The sequence below is a fragment of the Camelus bactrianus genome, chromosome 6, assembly GCF_048773025.1.
Source record: "Camelus bactrianus isolate YW-2024 breed Bactrian camel chromosome 6, ASM4877302v1, whole genome shotgun sequence".
NCBI classification, from domain to species: Eukaryota; Metazoa; Chordata; class Mammalia; order Artiodactyla; family Camelidae; genus Camelus; species Camelus bactrianus.
In genome coordinates, this window is record NC_133544.1 from 55,927,767 (window position 1) to 55,943,130 (window position 15,364).

Sequence of the window (15,364 nt, forward strand, 5' to 3'; positions counted from 1 at the left end):
TCCTCTAGAATGCATTACAATAATGTTATCATTTGAGAACTTACTTCTGGAAAAAAAAAGCACATTGAATTTTGTGAATTTTATTCTCCTGATTAAAAAGCACCCTAACTTATGGTTTTCAAATGGCTTAAGAAAGCAGAGCTTTTTCTTTTGCTTCTTTGAATCTTATAGGAAGAACAATGACAGGAAGTAAGCTTTGACAGACATGAAACTTCATAATTACCAAACAATCTTACTATGTGTTCCTGACATTTAACACCGAAGGTGTGTCAAGATTTTGAAATTAAATAACTTGTCATTGTTGGTAATATTTTAATATGTATACCCAGGTAACCTGATGCTAATGACTGGTGAAAAGTTTAGGCATCCAAATATTCTGTCTACATGATACCGAAAAAACTGAATAGGCCCGGTAAATATGGCTACTTAAATGGCCTTAGGCTGACAACAAGTCACTTGGGGGCGATGTGAGTTCTGCAGAAGTAAAATCTGGCTGCTTCTCCCATTGTCTGAGACAGGGCCAGGCATCGAACCACAGGGTTTCCACCAAATCTTGCTAACTGGCAGGTAGGCTAGCTGATAGTTTTACACTGTCCCTGCCCGGAAGATGTGAGCACTGCACAGGCCCATCAGCTCATTCCCTACCCCACGTCTAAAGATGGAGCGGAGTATCATTACATTTCATTTTAGTTCTCTATCTGCGTAAGGGAGAGGAAAAATCCCCGGAGCATCAAAAAGGGAGGTATGCACCCCAGAGGCTTCTCCAGACGGGATCTCGGCACGACTGGTGAGGGTCACAGTCATGTGATGTCATGCTCAGAACTGCTTTGAAGCCTTTATCCCCTTTCAGAAAACAGAAATCAGCCAGGCTCTCCAGCCCTTCTGTGGAGGTTGGCAGAGCCAGCAGTACAATTGGTTCTAATAGAACTTGTTTTGAAGCAGCTTATGGAATTGCAGCTACTCTCCCTTAATGGCCAGTTTTACTGCATACTGATAGAGAGTATGATTACAGGGTGGACATGTTTCACAGAAAATACATTTCTCTCTCTCCTACTTTTGTTCTCACTTGCAGCCAATTGTAAATAGGGTCTGAAAGATAGAAAATTAGGTGAGCTATATTAGTAAGTAGGATGCTTTTCTTCAATTTTGCATACTGAGTTTATTTTTAGGGTATATATGATATAGATTCCCCCCTCACTCCCCATTTCAAGCAGCTCTACAGAGAATCACACATTTTAATGAGCTTAGGGCACAGGTGTTGCAGGAAAAAAATAATGATGTTTGCCATTCATCTTTCAAATTAAATAATGTGTTTTTAAATAGTAACTTTTTTCATAATACATTATGGGAACAACATTTCTCTGTCACATTTTAAAAGATGTATTTGTAATAAATGTAAATTACTTTTAGAAAATCAGTAATTAGGCTCATCAAAAAATAAACAATCTGCCACAAAAAAGATAATCTTTAGCATAGTTAAGTATAATAACTGTTATTTGAATAAGTTAACAAATTAGGGTAGATTGCTTCTGTAATTCATTTCCTATAGCACAAGTTTAGGTTACTGCATTAAGCTTCTGGAGTGGGGGGTGGAGATGGCATTCGGCACCTCATACTTTGGTGAACTACAACTCCCACATTCAAAAACTCAAAAATTTTCTTCTTTACACTTGAAATATTTCATCACTGGGGCTTAGAAATGGGAAATAACAGAATTTTTGTGTCACTTTTAGAGCTGAAACGTCATATCAGAATTATCAATCAATAGCTGTCTTATTAAAAACAAATTGTAGAATGACTTTCTTTAAAAAACTGGATGGAAATCAGCCTGTCACCTTCAGGCAAAATTCAAAAATTCTGTTTTTATCCAAATGCCATTAACTTGTCATGTATTCTCTCTGCATTTGCTGTCTGGGCCTGTTCTCAGTCTCTGTGTGGATAAATAAGAGCCTCTGCTCTAATATCAACTTTCTCCTCCTGTTTGAATCCTCAGACTTGGTCATGATTAGGGGCTGTGACAGCACAGCCTTCCACCAGGGAAGCAAACGTGATGATAGTTACATTAGACAGAGGCGTAAAAGGAAAGCCCAGATCAGGAGATTCAGCCTTTAACCTAATCACGGATCATCTCCAGGCACTGAAGGGAGCGGGCAGCTCTGTGAGCAGAAAACTGAAGTGGGCAGCACTGTCGCGGTGCATGCATTTTGATCAGAGGGTGTAATTGCAATTTGGAGAACCTTTTTCCCTCCCTCAATGGAAGAATTTCAGGCCCTACATTATTCTTCCTCAAATTTTATATTCCTCTTGCCATAATGATGTAATTAAGATGTTACTAGAATGTGACTTTTTTCCTCACTTTGCTTCACAGTTACTTGCATTGGTGGGAGTATTTTTCTCCATCTAAATGTCTTATTCAGGTAAATATCTGCCGTGATCAACTATCCTGACTAGTCTCTTCTCCAATCATAGCTCTGTTAACTAAAACTCATATATTAAGTATATATATATAATACACATTAACATATATTAAATATATATATATTAAAACATGAGGACTATACGTACCTTTCAATGAGATGATTTTCATGCTTGGAGAGGGTTACATTCTACCTATGCATATTTCTATGTCGTTCTTCATGAAGGTTTAGAAGATTTTCTTCACAGGTTACAGTTTGGGGGTTGGGATGCAATGCAGCCTTGTCTTTTGGCTGCTTTGCCTTCAAGGAGAGTCCTGGAATTCTAGATTTGGCTGAAGCAGCATTGTGTTCTTCTGGCATTCCAGACTCACCCAGGTTTCCTGAACTCTCCTTTTCATTGCCCAGCCTTGAAGGAGTAGTTAACTCTGAGCTTTCTCCACAGACGTCAGAAGCTTGGGGTAAACTATCTACTTCCTTTCTTCCAACATCACATTCTTTGGCAGGGGGAGGGCTTGAACGAGCCACCATGTCTGCATCGTTAGCTAAGAGTGAAATATCACTGAAGTTGGAAGAACCTGCCGCTGCTTGGCGTGACCCTGGAGCTCCTCTAGGAAGTGCAGGGTCATCTGGAGGAGTACTGGAGAAAAAGGGCTTGTCTTCAGCAGGGTCCTCCTCAACACAGGCCTCAAAGAAGCATTCGGGGTCTTCCTTGTCTTCTGAGCCAGAGTCAGTAATGTCCGGTGGCAACGGAGTGTTGCTCTTCTCTTCGATGTAATTGGTGACCTCCCCACAATCGCTGTCATGAGACGAGAGAGATAAGTAAGAATAAAAGTCGCCTTTTCTCAGCTGGATGGGCCGGTGAGAATGTTCCAACACCTTCTCCTTGATTTGAGTTAATGAAGTGGGAGCAGCCGCCTCATTTTCAGGTTGAGATTTACATTTTAGGGCTGTTGAAGCCATGTCGATGATTTCCTTAACAAAGTCGTGTACTGAACAATCTTCGGCATCTTTCGGATGGAAAACATCTGGCTCACAGTCGCAACAAGAAATGCTGTCACTAATAGAAACATTTTCCTCGGCTTCATTTTGTTCAAGGGCTAGGCAGAAACCAGTAGATCTTCCAGCCATATCTGATGCATTGCTGGATGGAGATTTCAGTACATCAGAGTCCTGTCTATTGATAACTTCTGAAGGCAGTTCTGGGCAAGACTTCTCAGTGGGAGTAGAAGCAGCACTTTGATTTTCAAAATGGTGGCGGTCTTGACATTTCTTTGGAAGATGTCTAACAGGCTGGGGAACAAATTCCTTTCCAGCAATATTTGAATCACCTGAGCTATCCATAAATGCTTTGCACTTACAATGCTCACTCTCTGAAATCCTTTCCCCAGTTGAACCAAGATTTTCACATTCCTTTGCAATCTCATTCAGTTTGTCCTTCTGCCTTTCTGGCGCACTTTCAATATTGCCATTTTCCATGTCTGCCGCATAAGGGTCTTTATTCACTTTGAAAATATTTTTCTTATTTTCACCCTTTGTCCCTAACTCATGGGTGTGGGATAAATTCTTCCCATTTCCGTTATTTTCAGAGAGACGTTTTATGGAGCCATTTAGAAGGGCTTCAATGTTCAGGGTATCAGAGGAGTTGGTCATCTCACTACTACTTACATCCTTACTGCCTTTTATTTCATCACTGAGATTACATCTTCTCTTATCTCTTGTCAAGGAAAACTTTGGTCTAATCCAGGTCTGCAGTTCATTCTTTATGTAGTCCAGCCCTGACATCAAGTTGCATTCTTCATAAATTTCATCATCTGTTGCAATACTGGAGTCATCATCCTCATCTTTGATGCATAGCTCTTCTTCTGTCAAGGTGAGGGTAGAGCTGGAGAGGAGGTCACTGTCGTCTTCATCATCAGTGCAAGCGGAGGTGCAGGAGACATTAACGATCATGCTGACATTGACATCACTTTCATCGGCCACCGAACGTGTCAGGCGCTTCCTGAATGATGCATTCGATTCCGGGATCTTGTTCTTGTGTAACACAATATCCTCTGAGCAAAGAGAGAGCTCATCACTGCTGCTAAGTTCTGTGAGAGATGCTGGCGAGTCTTCATTAATAGAAGATGCTATGTCCAATGACAGCTGGCCAGTAAAGGCCATCTTTTGGGAACTGCTTTGAAGAGTGATATCGGAAACACTTCGCTTTATCTTCTGCTCCGACGGGCTCTGGATATTCTCCAAACGATTCAGGAGATCTAATGTTCTTTTACTCAGTTCACCAACTGAGCCACTGCTCACGCTTATGTCCCCAGAGCTGTGACAGCTAAAAAGATCTTCATTGCTTTTATAGGATGTCAACCAACTTTCTAAAGAAGTGCTTCTCTGGAGGCTGTCACTGCCGTTTTTAAAGATGCCCAATCCAAATAAATCACCCCCTGGAGAAAGGGACTCAACAGACGAACTATGAGGTAAAAGGGAGAGCTGCCTGGCACTCTGCACGCCACTGAAAGTCTTCTCTGCATCACCACTTTTATATGAATTTCGATCCATTTCATGGGACGCACTTGCCAAAATCCTTTCATGGGAAGGGGCATCTGGTTGTAACTCTGTAGCCTGGTGTTTAGATTTGCAGGATTTTTTATCAAAATAAAAACCATGGAGCAGGGGATCCTCCACATGTGCTTTTTCACTTTGTGACTGTTTCATTATCATTGGTAATTTGAGTTTTGAGCCTTGAAGGTAAGAGTAATCATAAAATGTAAACACATCATGTTTTCCTTGTAATTCTTCTCCCAAACAATCAGGGGTATGTCTGGTAATACTGTTTAAATCTCCAACTTTTCCATTTACACAACCCACTGTTGAAATGGATAACTGAGAGCTCTTGGGAAGCTTAATGCGTTCCTCCTCATCTTTAAATTTCTGCTTTAACATGTTAACTGCATCTCCTGTTTGTGGGTCCAGATGTTCAGTTTCAGGGTTACTCGGGGACTCACCCACCACATTGAGCAAGCACATTTCAGAGTTTGTGGTGGTTTCAGTGTCTCCTTCACTGACAATTCCACTCTCACTGCCTGAATTTTGGCCCATGTCTCCTCCGTGGCATGGGCAGGGCTTTACCAAACTGGTACCCCCTAGAAGATCCGGCAAAGATTTGGTAGATGAAAATGAAGAGTCTTTACTGAGACTCTTCGTTAAAACATTAGGCTGTGTCATGCCAGAGAAATTTGGACTGTTTTTCAGGAACGGGATGTGGTTGTCTTCATAGAGTTCAACATTGTGGAGGCTGTACACCTGGTAGATGTGTGGGCTGGAGGGAGCAGTAATACTTGATGTACACTGAGATGCCCCCTGGTCGCTTGCCTCTTCTTCATAACCAGGGTCCTCACTACCTGCCTCTTCAAGCTTTAAGGAAGGCATGACAGGTTGGGATTCTTGCTCAAGGTCATTTGATTCTTCATTCAAACTAATTAACTTGTTGCTTATGTCAGTTTCATCCCATTCCAGGGCATCCTCACTTGTCCCGTTTAGGTCCATCAAGCCAGGATCAATCACATTCAGAGTCTCCTGTGTAGAAGAAGGGAAAAAAAAAAAAAAAAGAATTAGGGAACACAAGCATGAACTTTTTATCCATTCAAAATCTCTTGGAAGAGTCAGGAAAGAAATTTGCCCCAAGCATGAATTTGAAAGACAGCATAATTACCAGCTCTATGTCTCTCTGGAATAACATCCCAAATTATTGAAATAGGCTTTTCTATCAATAGTAATTTGTCACTGAGGGTAATAACATAGATTAAAATGTAAGATTATTACAGTCAAATTGTTATTTATGGAATTAACCATTTCCTACTGATTCATCTGCAATTTTAACCCTGAAGATAAAACTGCCAGGCAAATAAAGGTAAAAAGAGTATAGCCTAAGACATCTTTTAGGTACATTCATCCTGATACTCTTTTAGCTCTGGAGTCATGATGGAGTGCTATCTGCAGCCATATATGGCGAACCCCTTCTTGGTTCTCTTCCCGGGTTCTCCACTTGAAGCAGCTTCTGCCTGGGAAAATGGAAGAGAGTTGTAGCTATTTGTAAAGCCATTCACAGGCCAGAGGCTCTCAAATGTCTATTTTTCCCTCCGCCTTCCCTTTCAGGGTTCCTCCTCTTCAGAATTTGGCCCTGTTCCCAGACAGACCACAAGATGAGCAACATTTGACTGGTTTCTTCACCTGCACCTTCCTGGACCTTGAGTCTTGGGCCCCAGGGCTGCAGGGCAGCCTCTTAATTACAGTTCTTTCAGTCCCTCTCTTCTCCAGTCTCTTGCTATGAGAGAGATTGCGCTTTGATCCTTGTTAACTTGTCTCACTATTGCCAGTCCTGCCCCGATTTCTTACAAGCAGGAACCTCCCCCTGCTACCCACCTCCAGCCCTAGAATAACAACGATCTGAAAACTGTCTGACTCTAAGGATGAAGGAGCCCAGATTCTCTTATGCTGCTTTCTGCCTGCACAGCTGTGACCCTGGTCTTTCCCGGGACTTCCTGGTTTTTCCCCTAGAGCTTGATGCATTCTAGGACGTTGGGACATAGAAGCTGAATGGGCTCCCGGACTCTGTTCATATTCCTCCAGCATCCTCACTTGCTGGCCAGCTGTCTAGATTCAAACTGGAGCCAAGAGAGGTGATACAGGTACTGCAGGCCCTGACGGGCACACCTGGAAACAGAAACTCAAACAGAACTTTGCAGTTGAGCGTATGCTTACGCAGGGTAGCCAGGCAGATGAGCGGGTGAGCATGGCTCTGGAATTATGCAGCGTGGCTGAAGTGCTGACTTGGCTGCTAAGCATCTGCGTGGCCTTGGGCAAGTTGCTTAACCTTTCTGAGCACTAGTCTCTTCATATCACTTTTTGAAGGGGTCAAGCACTTTCTATCTTTGGAGATAATTTTGAGTACTGAGTGAGCTAATGCTTGGGAAGGGCTGAGGAGGCAGTCAGTATGAAATAGCTATAATTCTCAATGCATGTAGAATCGCTCTAGAGTGGCTTTGAGTTCATTCACAAAGGGTTCTCCCTGCGTACTTCATTCTCCTCATCATTCCTTTCCATTTGCTCTTAAAATCACAAGAGATTCATGACACAGTAGGTAAAGAGAGGTGTCCTACAGTGTTAACAGGTCAGCATATTTGCATTACAATTCAGAATTATTTTAACAGCCTGGTGGAAAAACAGGCCACAATGCTTTTATTCCTCAGTAGTGGGAAAACAGCTTCTCCAGCAGCGTATTAGCAGAACTTTCCTAAGAAGCCCTCAGTCCTTCCTGAAACTAAGAGTTGAAGGATACCACACAAACACATTAAGTATAAAACACCCATTAGCACTTTATTATCCTGGATATGTAAGAGATTATCTGCATAGCCTACTTAAGTTTAAAAGAGTCCAGTTACAAAGTAAACATTAATTAAGGGATATTTTTAAATTTTATAACAGAAGTCTTCCCTGCCAATGTTACATCAGTTAATCTTGTACCCTGGAAATCACCACACTCACTTAGGTTTGGAGTACATTCACTGTGATGAATTTTTATTAGAATTTCTGTTTATTCTTTGCTTGCTGATAAAGGAAGTACTAATGACCAGTTAGCATGGCTAATGAATGTTCAAATCTTTAGCAGCAGAAACAATCAATCAGTCTCATCAAATAGTATATTAATTTCAAATATGATCTTGGCTGGCACTGTACTCTGAGAATGCTAATAAATAATTGAACTAGTCTTTCAAAGGAGCTGTCTTTGTGACTCTCTGGTTGACTTTAACATTTAGCAGCACAGATTTTTTGCTGAGAGTCCCAAACCCGGGTGCTCACACCGGATGCAGGAGCTGTGCCATCTGGATGTGTGCCGGGAGCTTAGCCTGAGTGACGCCAGTAACTGGGACTTGCCTTGCAGGACACAGTTGTTTTCTGACCAAATGCCACCTTTATAGCTTTACAAATACAAGCCTAAGAAAGTAAAAAACTTGCAGCAGCATCTAAAAGAACAAATCCTTTCCTCAGTAAAGTGGTTGGAGTGAAAAGTTTTCGTAGGAAAAGATTAAACTTTTGTGTGTAATGCTTCTTAATTCTGTCTTCCTCTAAATCTCTTAAACTTATTTTAATTTCTAAAAAAAAAAAGAAAAATATTTATGTCAACTCCAGGGAATCTGTGACAAGATCCATCAGAAAATCACTCACTTTAGATTTCCCATTTTATCTATTAAAGAAGTGCTATCACTCTGCCCTCATTCACTCCTTTCTGATGTGAGTTACATTCTGTCAATATTTTCAATAAAATCTCCACTTCTTCAAGATTTTATCTCAAACATAAAACATACCCTGAGGCCAAAAAAGTAGGGAAAGTTTCCAAGAGGAAGGACATTGGAATATTTATATAGCTAAAAGGTTGTCTTTGAAAAAAAAAAAAAAGATATATATTTAGAGTGATGTAATTGGTAGGAAAGTTATTTGGTCGAATGCTCTCTTTGATGGTAGCCCAATATAGCCAATAATCCTCGTGCTAATTAATTATTCTTTTTGTTGTTGTTTTTCTAGAGGACCTGTCTTGTACTTTTTAAAAAGTCACAAATGTTCCTATTTTTGAAAAAGTGATAAATCAAACATGGATTTAGGAAAACAAATCTAAGAATATTTGACCAAAACCAAAAGGATGGTGAGTAGCACATGAGGGCCCAATAGAGTCTGCCGTTCCAGAGATAATTCTGGATTAAATTTACTAGCGGAAGGATCTTTCAGTTTCAAACTTGCTTCACTGGTGCCAAATTTTGGCCTAAACCAAGGACTCTATATAAATAATCACAATACACACACACACACACACACACACACACACACACACACACACATCTTTACAGGTCTGCTCAAGAAACAAGTGGAATTAATTGGTGTTATTTTATTTTTGTTCTTGGAGGCAGGTTATTTATATTAGTGCAATATATACAGAGAAACTAACTAACAGTGGCTAGACAAATAATGATGATGAAAGGACCAAGATTCCAACTGCAGCAAGTAATACATGTCCACATTCACTTCCATCTGTACTTGGATAGCTTTCATTGAGCTAAGTCTCCCAGAATCGCATTTCTGGGATTTTCTTAAAATTTTAGGTTAAATGGTAGGTTTTATAAGAGATGAAAAACACCATTAGCTAAAGAGTGGAGATAACAGAACCTGACGTTCTATAAAACAGCAACCCAACAGAGATCTGATATAGCTGCCTCTAGATTCCTTTAATTTCCTTTAAAAAGTTGCAACTTTTTAAAAACTAAAGTAGGATGACTAGGATGAACTGAATGGTCCAGTCAGTGCTCAGAGCGACGGAAACCATTAGGAGGTCCTATAATTTGTGTCCCTTTTTTATTCTAGATACAGGAGTTTATTGAGCAACACCACTTGAAAAGCCCTGGGAGAAGAGATTTGTGGACAAGTAGGTGCCAACAAAAACATACAAATAAATAAAAATAACAGAAACAAAAAAGAGCACTAACTATAACAATAAAGATATGCATACTACCCTAGGGCAAAAAAGTAGATGGAACACGGGGAAGTCTGAGGGAACGATGGACAGGAGGGAGAGAAAAACAGATTGATCAGGGTGGGGGAATCAATTTCAACGAGGGGAAATTCCACTCTACATATTCACTCTGCTTTTTTGATGCACTATTTTCCCTAGCACCCCTCTCTAAATGCAAAACCCAAAGTCCCTGATAATTAGCTGTAGAATTATTTGCCTAAATTAGACTTGGGTAGCAATTTTTAAAAAACAACATCAACAACCATAAGAAACAGCTAGTCCTCAGAAAAATGGAAAGATAGCTTTTACGAGAATTCAGAGTTTGTAGTACTCTGCCTCTTGCTGGGCAGAGAACAGATTCAGAGTTAGCAAGAAAAAATACAGATAAAAAACAAAATGGGATAAAAAGCAAAAAATGTCCATTGTTTATCAAGATTTGGGGATTTGGGACAGAAACACAAGCAGATCTGGGTTTGAATCCTGGACTCCCCCCACCCTCACATGTTAGTGGTATGATCCTGGGCAAGTTATTTAACATCGATGTGCCTCAGTCCCACCATTTATATATTCAAGATAATCAGAGACAAACATTGTGTCTGCCTTAGAGGCTGTTGGGAGCTCTATATGATAAAATGTATGGGAAGGCCTATGGGGAGAGCCTGGCACAGAGTAGGGGTACAGGGACTGCAGCGATCAGCACTTTTGCCTGTGCTGAAGAGAGAGGAAGATAGGGCAGCTGCCTGTTAAATAACCTTAACAGTGTTTGCAATAAGACTGGTGGTCGGTTGACTACTCTCTTTAGTACAGCCACATGCATGGAATCCAATGAAATAAACATCAGTTAGGGCCCTCACCCCCACTGCCCTGTAAATGGGGTGTGGGTTTGTCTTTGCCTGTCCCGACTGGGCTTATCCCGCAGGAATAACTAGAAGAGAAAAGACGCCTTCCCAGCCCTCAGCAAAGCCTAGATAGAGCTCAAGGACTTTCTATTTCCTGAAAATAATCTTTTTTTTTTTAAAGGCAGGTCCATTGTCTGTGAAATTCTATCACAACTGACACATTAGAGCAATCAAATCTGGCTCACTATCTATCAGATTGACAATGATGTTAAAGTAACTTGTCTCAGCTCAGAAACCGCTCTGAAAGTCTATCTCACACTAATGATCAAAAACTGTTCTAGTGAATGCTCTTTTTCAATAACAAAGCTGATCAGAAACTCAAAACAGACAAGTAAAACCCAAAGTAATCTCACAAATCTCATGAAAATGAGTACTGACATGGACATATTTCCTAGTCTTGGCTCCCCAGATATTTCTGAAAGGATTGAAAATGAAAAATCCATTAGATGTTGTTTTAAAGTAAGTTTTATAACAGCAAAAATTGCCGTAGTTCCTAACAGGAACCAGGAACAAAAGAGAGTCCAATATTGGGAGTCAGGGCTTTTCCTGCCAGATATAAACTCCATGAGGACAGGGGCTCGTCTGTCCTGTCTCCACTAGAGCCCTGGCACCTACAACCGTGCCTGGCAGGGAGTAGGTTCTCAAAAAAATATTTACTGAGCGAACTGAAGAAAGAAAGACTTGCCTGTGGTCTCATGAAATGTGGAAGAAATCTGGGGAAAGGTCCTGAGGTGAAACTTTGCCACAATAAAACCACCTGGAGAATTTCTGACTCCCTGGCTGGTGGTACTGCTCAGTTATAAAAGTACTAACTTAGTAGCCTCGAAAACATTATGCTCAGTGAAAGAAGCCAGACACAAAAAGTCATATACTGCATCATTCCATCCATATAAAATATCCAGACTAGGTAAATCCATAGAGATGAATGAAAACTGCTGGTTGCCAGGGAGTTAGGGGAGGGGAGAATGGAGAGCAATTGCTTAACAGGTGTGGGTTTCCTTTTGGGGTGATAAAAATGTTTTGGAATTAGATAGAAGTGATGGTGATGCAACACTGTGAATGTATGAAATGTCACCAAATAGCTCACTTTAAATGATTAATTTTATGTTAACTTCTCTTCAATTAAACAGAAAAAAAAAAAGAGCCCCAAAACCTAAAAAAACCCACAAGCAAATAAGAGTTAGTCCTGTTGAGTTTCCGAGTCTGTAACACCACGAAACATAACAGGACATCATGGCTCTACTGAGAAACTTGCTTATAAAATTACTACAACATGTATTTCTAAATTCATTTATATCACTGTGCATATATTATCAATAAAGGTATTTTTTTTATTACAGGCTTCTTTGCTCTGCATGCATGTTCATCATTACCAGAAATGACAAAGAAAAGAACATCCTGTGTATAGTACTTCTGTAGTTCAACTTGTCATTTTGATGTAAAAGTCTCTTGAGGAGAGAGAGGGAATGTGATTAACAGAGCCCTTATTTGCTGAACCCTCTGGCAGGGTCACCAGTGACCTTCTCAGAGCCCAATCCAACTGATTCTCCCTTGCCCTTATTTGACTTGATTCCTCCACAGAGGTTGCCTCCATTTTTTTCTGAAATTTTCTCCTCCTTTGATCACCTTGATGCTAAGCATCCTCATAAAATCCACCTCAGCAGACTGGTAAATGACAGTCTGTCCCACAGTTTGTAAAGAGCTCTTTTGCCCCTTTTCTGTTAAGTTCATCTCTGTTTTCCTCAGACCTTGATCATAAAAATGAGATCATGAGGTCACATTTAACCTAACTCCTGACTTCTACTCTACTGAATGTACACAATGCCTTGCCTAACCTGTTGATTCCTTTCCTGGATTAAAAGGAATAAGAATGAAGAATGAATTGGTTAAAGAATGACTGACTCTCTACCACTAGCTTCCCCGTAGCAAATCTGCAGGTGGACCACGTGAGCAAGACAGCATTCAAAGGACGATCAGGAGAAGTCAGTAGGTCTGCACATAATGGAGAAATGACAAAGAATCTGACCATAATGATTAATTGAGATTGTTTCCCCATTTGCCCTTTAGAAATTGTCATGGCTGAGCAGAATCTTCAGAGCTGCTCTCCACACATGAGCCCACTTTCTCCCCAGATTGCCGTCTTTCCTGAATAAAGTACCTTTCCCTTCTACTGACACTTGCCTTTTGATTATTGGCTTTTGAGCAGCAAGCAGCCGAACCTGAGTTTGGTAACAAATCCTATCTTACTTCTTTAAGCCCTACAGACTCCCCTGCCATAGGTTTAGCCACATGAGGCCTGACTGTCTATTGTTGTGAAGGGTATAGAGGCTACACCGAGGAGAAAGGCATTCAGAGAAGGTGTTGGGGGATGAGGACATTGCGGGAAGAGGGAACAGTAAGAAGCAAAGGCAGATGGGATAGTTTTGTGGGTACATTAAGAGGAAGGATGAGCAACTAGCAAAAGAAACACAGAAGAAAATCCAAGTAGGACGGGTATAAAATCCTGGGACCTGAGAGAAGACTTTTAAAGGAGTGGCTGGTTAAGAATGTCATTCTAAGTGAAGTAAGCCAGAAAGAGAAAGAAAAATACCATATGAGATTGCTCATATGCGGAATCTAAAAAAAACCCCCAAAACAAAAAACATAAATACAAAACAGAAACAGACTCACAGACGTAGAACACAAACTTGTGGTTACCAGGCGGACGGTGGGTGGGAAGGGACAGACTGGGATTTCAAAATAAATAGAACAGATAAACAAGATTGTACAGTGTAGCACAGGGAAATATATACAGGATCTTGTGGTGGCTCACAGCGAAAGAGAATGTGACAATGAATGTACATATGTTCATGTATAACTGAAAAATTGTGCTCTACACTGGAATTTGACACAACATTGTAAAATGACTATAACTCAATACAAAAAAAATGTTTAAAAAAAAAGGAGTGTTACAGAAGCAGAGAAGATAAGAAGCATGGGAGGAGAGAGAAAGCCATTGAATTAGCAAGAAGAAAGTCATTTGTAGCCTTAGAGGGAGCTGGTCCTAGAGGCTGTTGGGTGAGGAAATGAGCACAGGATGTGCTAGAAGAGTAGCCTGAAGGAATCCAGATTCCACAGTAAAACTGCTGTTGAAATTGGGAGCCTGGTCCTAATATTTCCTCTGCTTGAGGGATGGTCCCTAAGCCCTTCTTCAGCAGAGTCTGCTCTCCTGGGGACTGCAGCTAGGGCAAGACACTCGCTGCAGAAGAAGCCAGATTCAACTATTCAACTTTGCTCACCTCTGAATCACCAGCCAGCAATTAGACCAGTGCCTGGAATACAGAAAGCCCTCAACTTGTATGTTAAATATGTCAGCAAAAGATTTAGGGGACCACATGCCATGAAGATAAGATTGCCAGTTTCACCCTTTTCTTGCTGTGTGACCTCAGGCAAGTGGCTTCCCCTCTCTGGGCCTTAGCTCTCAACTATGAACTGGGGATGGTCATGCTCGCTACCTTGTAGGACTAATGTAAAGAGCTAATGAGGTCATGTCTGTCAAACGTTTATCAGAGAGATACGCAAACAAGTGCTTAATAAACATTTGATAGTATTGTTAAAAAAAAAATGGCTAACCACTACCCTTCTTGTCTTCTAGTGCCAGTCCTCGAAGGAGGGAGGAAGTGGAGAAGCCATGGAGGCCACAGAATATATAGAAAACTCTTCCACTGTTCTAACGCCTTTTCTCTCAACTCTAGACACAGGCCCATCCTGATTCTGTATCTATTTATGACTTTCAAAAAGAAAAATCAATTTGTATTTAATACTTTTAAGTTTCATTTTATGTGTGAAAAATAAGTTGCCAAGAGCTTTAAGATTCTATAAGCAGAGTGATTGTGAGGCTGTAAGAAGGAATTCCATAGAAGAAAGAAGGAGACACAAAACATAAGTGCTTCTTTTCACCCCTTCTATAACCTCAGTATCTCAGGCGGGTCTGCCCCTCATGAGTGCTATTTTGACTAAGAGGCAACATGTTTTTGCCAATAAAGTAAAGAAATTTAGATAATGTCAAAATTTCTAAATAACTCTTAAGTGTAGTAACCTCAGTGTTGGTAGTATTAAAGCTAGATGGTAACAGATGAATGCCTTGCATCAAGCTATTTTTTATGCAAATTAATTATTGTATACATCATTATTTGTATTTGATAAGCATCCACTGCAGGGAAAAGTTACTTTCCAACACAACTCTGAATTTTTCACTAGAAGGAACTAGAAAAATAATATACTTCCACTGAAAAATAAAGTATTTTATCTTAATATTGCTTTATATGCAAACATTGAAATTTTTATCATATTAAGAACAGATTGAATAGGAAAATCAGTTTATTTTTCTCTTTTTAATCACCATTCTATTTTCCAGAAATTTTCCCCAGAATTTCAAGTACCTAAATATAGGATTGATAAAAAATGAATTTTAAAAAAACTTGGGAAGAGATTTTTAAATAAAAGGAATTTCTTTA

General features: G+C 40.3%; 1 protein-coding gene across 6 annotated transcripts in view; it reads right to left on the reverse strand.

Moving 5' to 3' along the window:
* The window catches only part of AKAP6 (A-kinase anchoring protein 6), a 563,915-nt gene that overhangs the window by 78,261 nt on the left and 470,290 nt on the right, over positions 1-15,364 (reverse strand). For all 6 annotated transcript variants that reach the window (XR_006727664.2, XR_012507556.1, XR_012507555.1 and 3 more), the window contains one exon: positions 2,566-5,984. Coding sequence is in view for 3 of the 6 variants with exons in the window: in XM_010962996.3 (XP_010961298.1) it covers positions 2,607-5,984 (3,378 nt within the window). In the remaining 3 variants the exon portion in view is untranslated. The remainder of the gene's footprint in view (positions 1-2,565; positions 5,985-15,364) is intronic.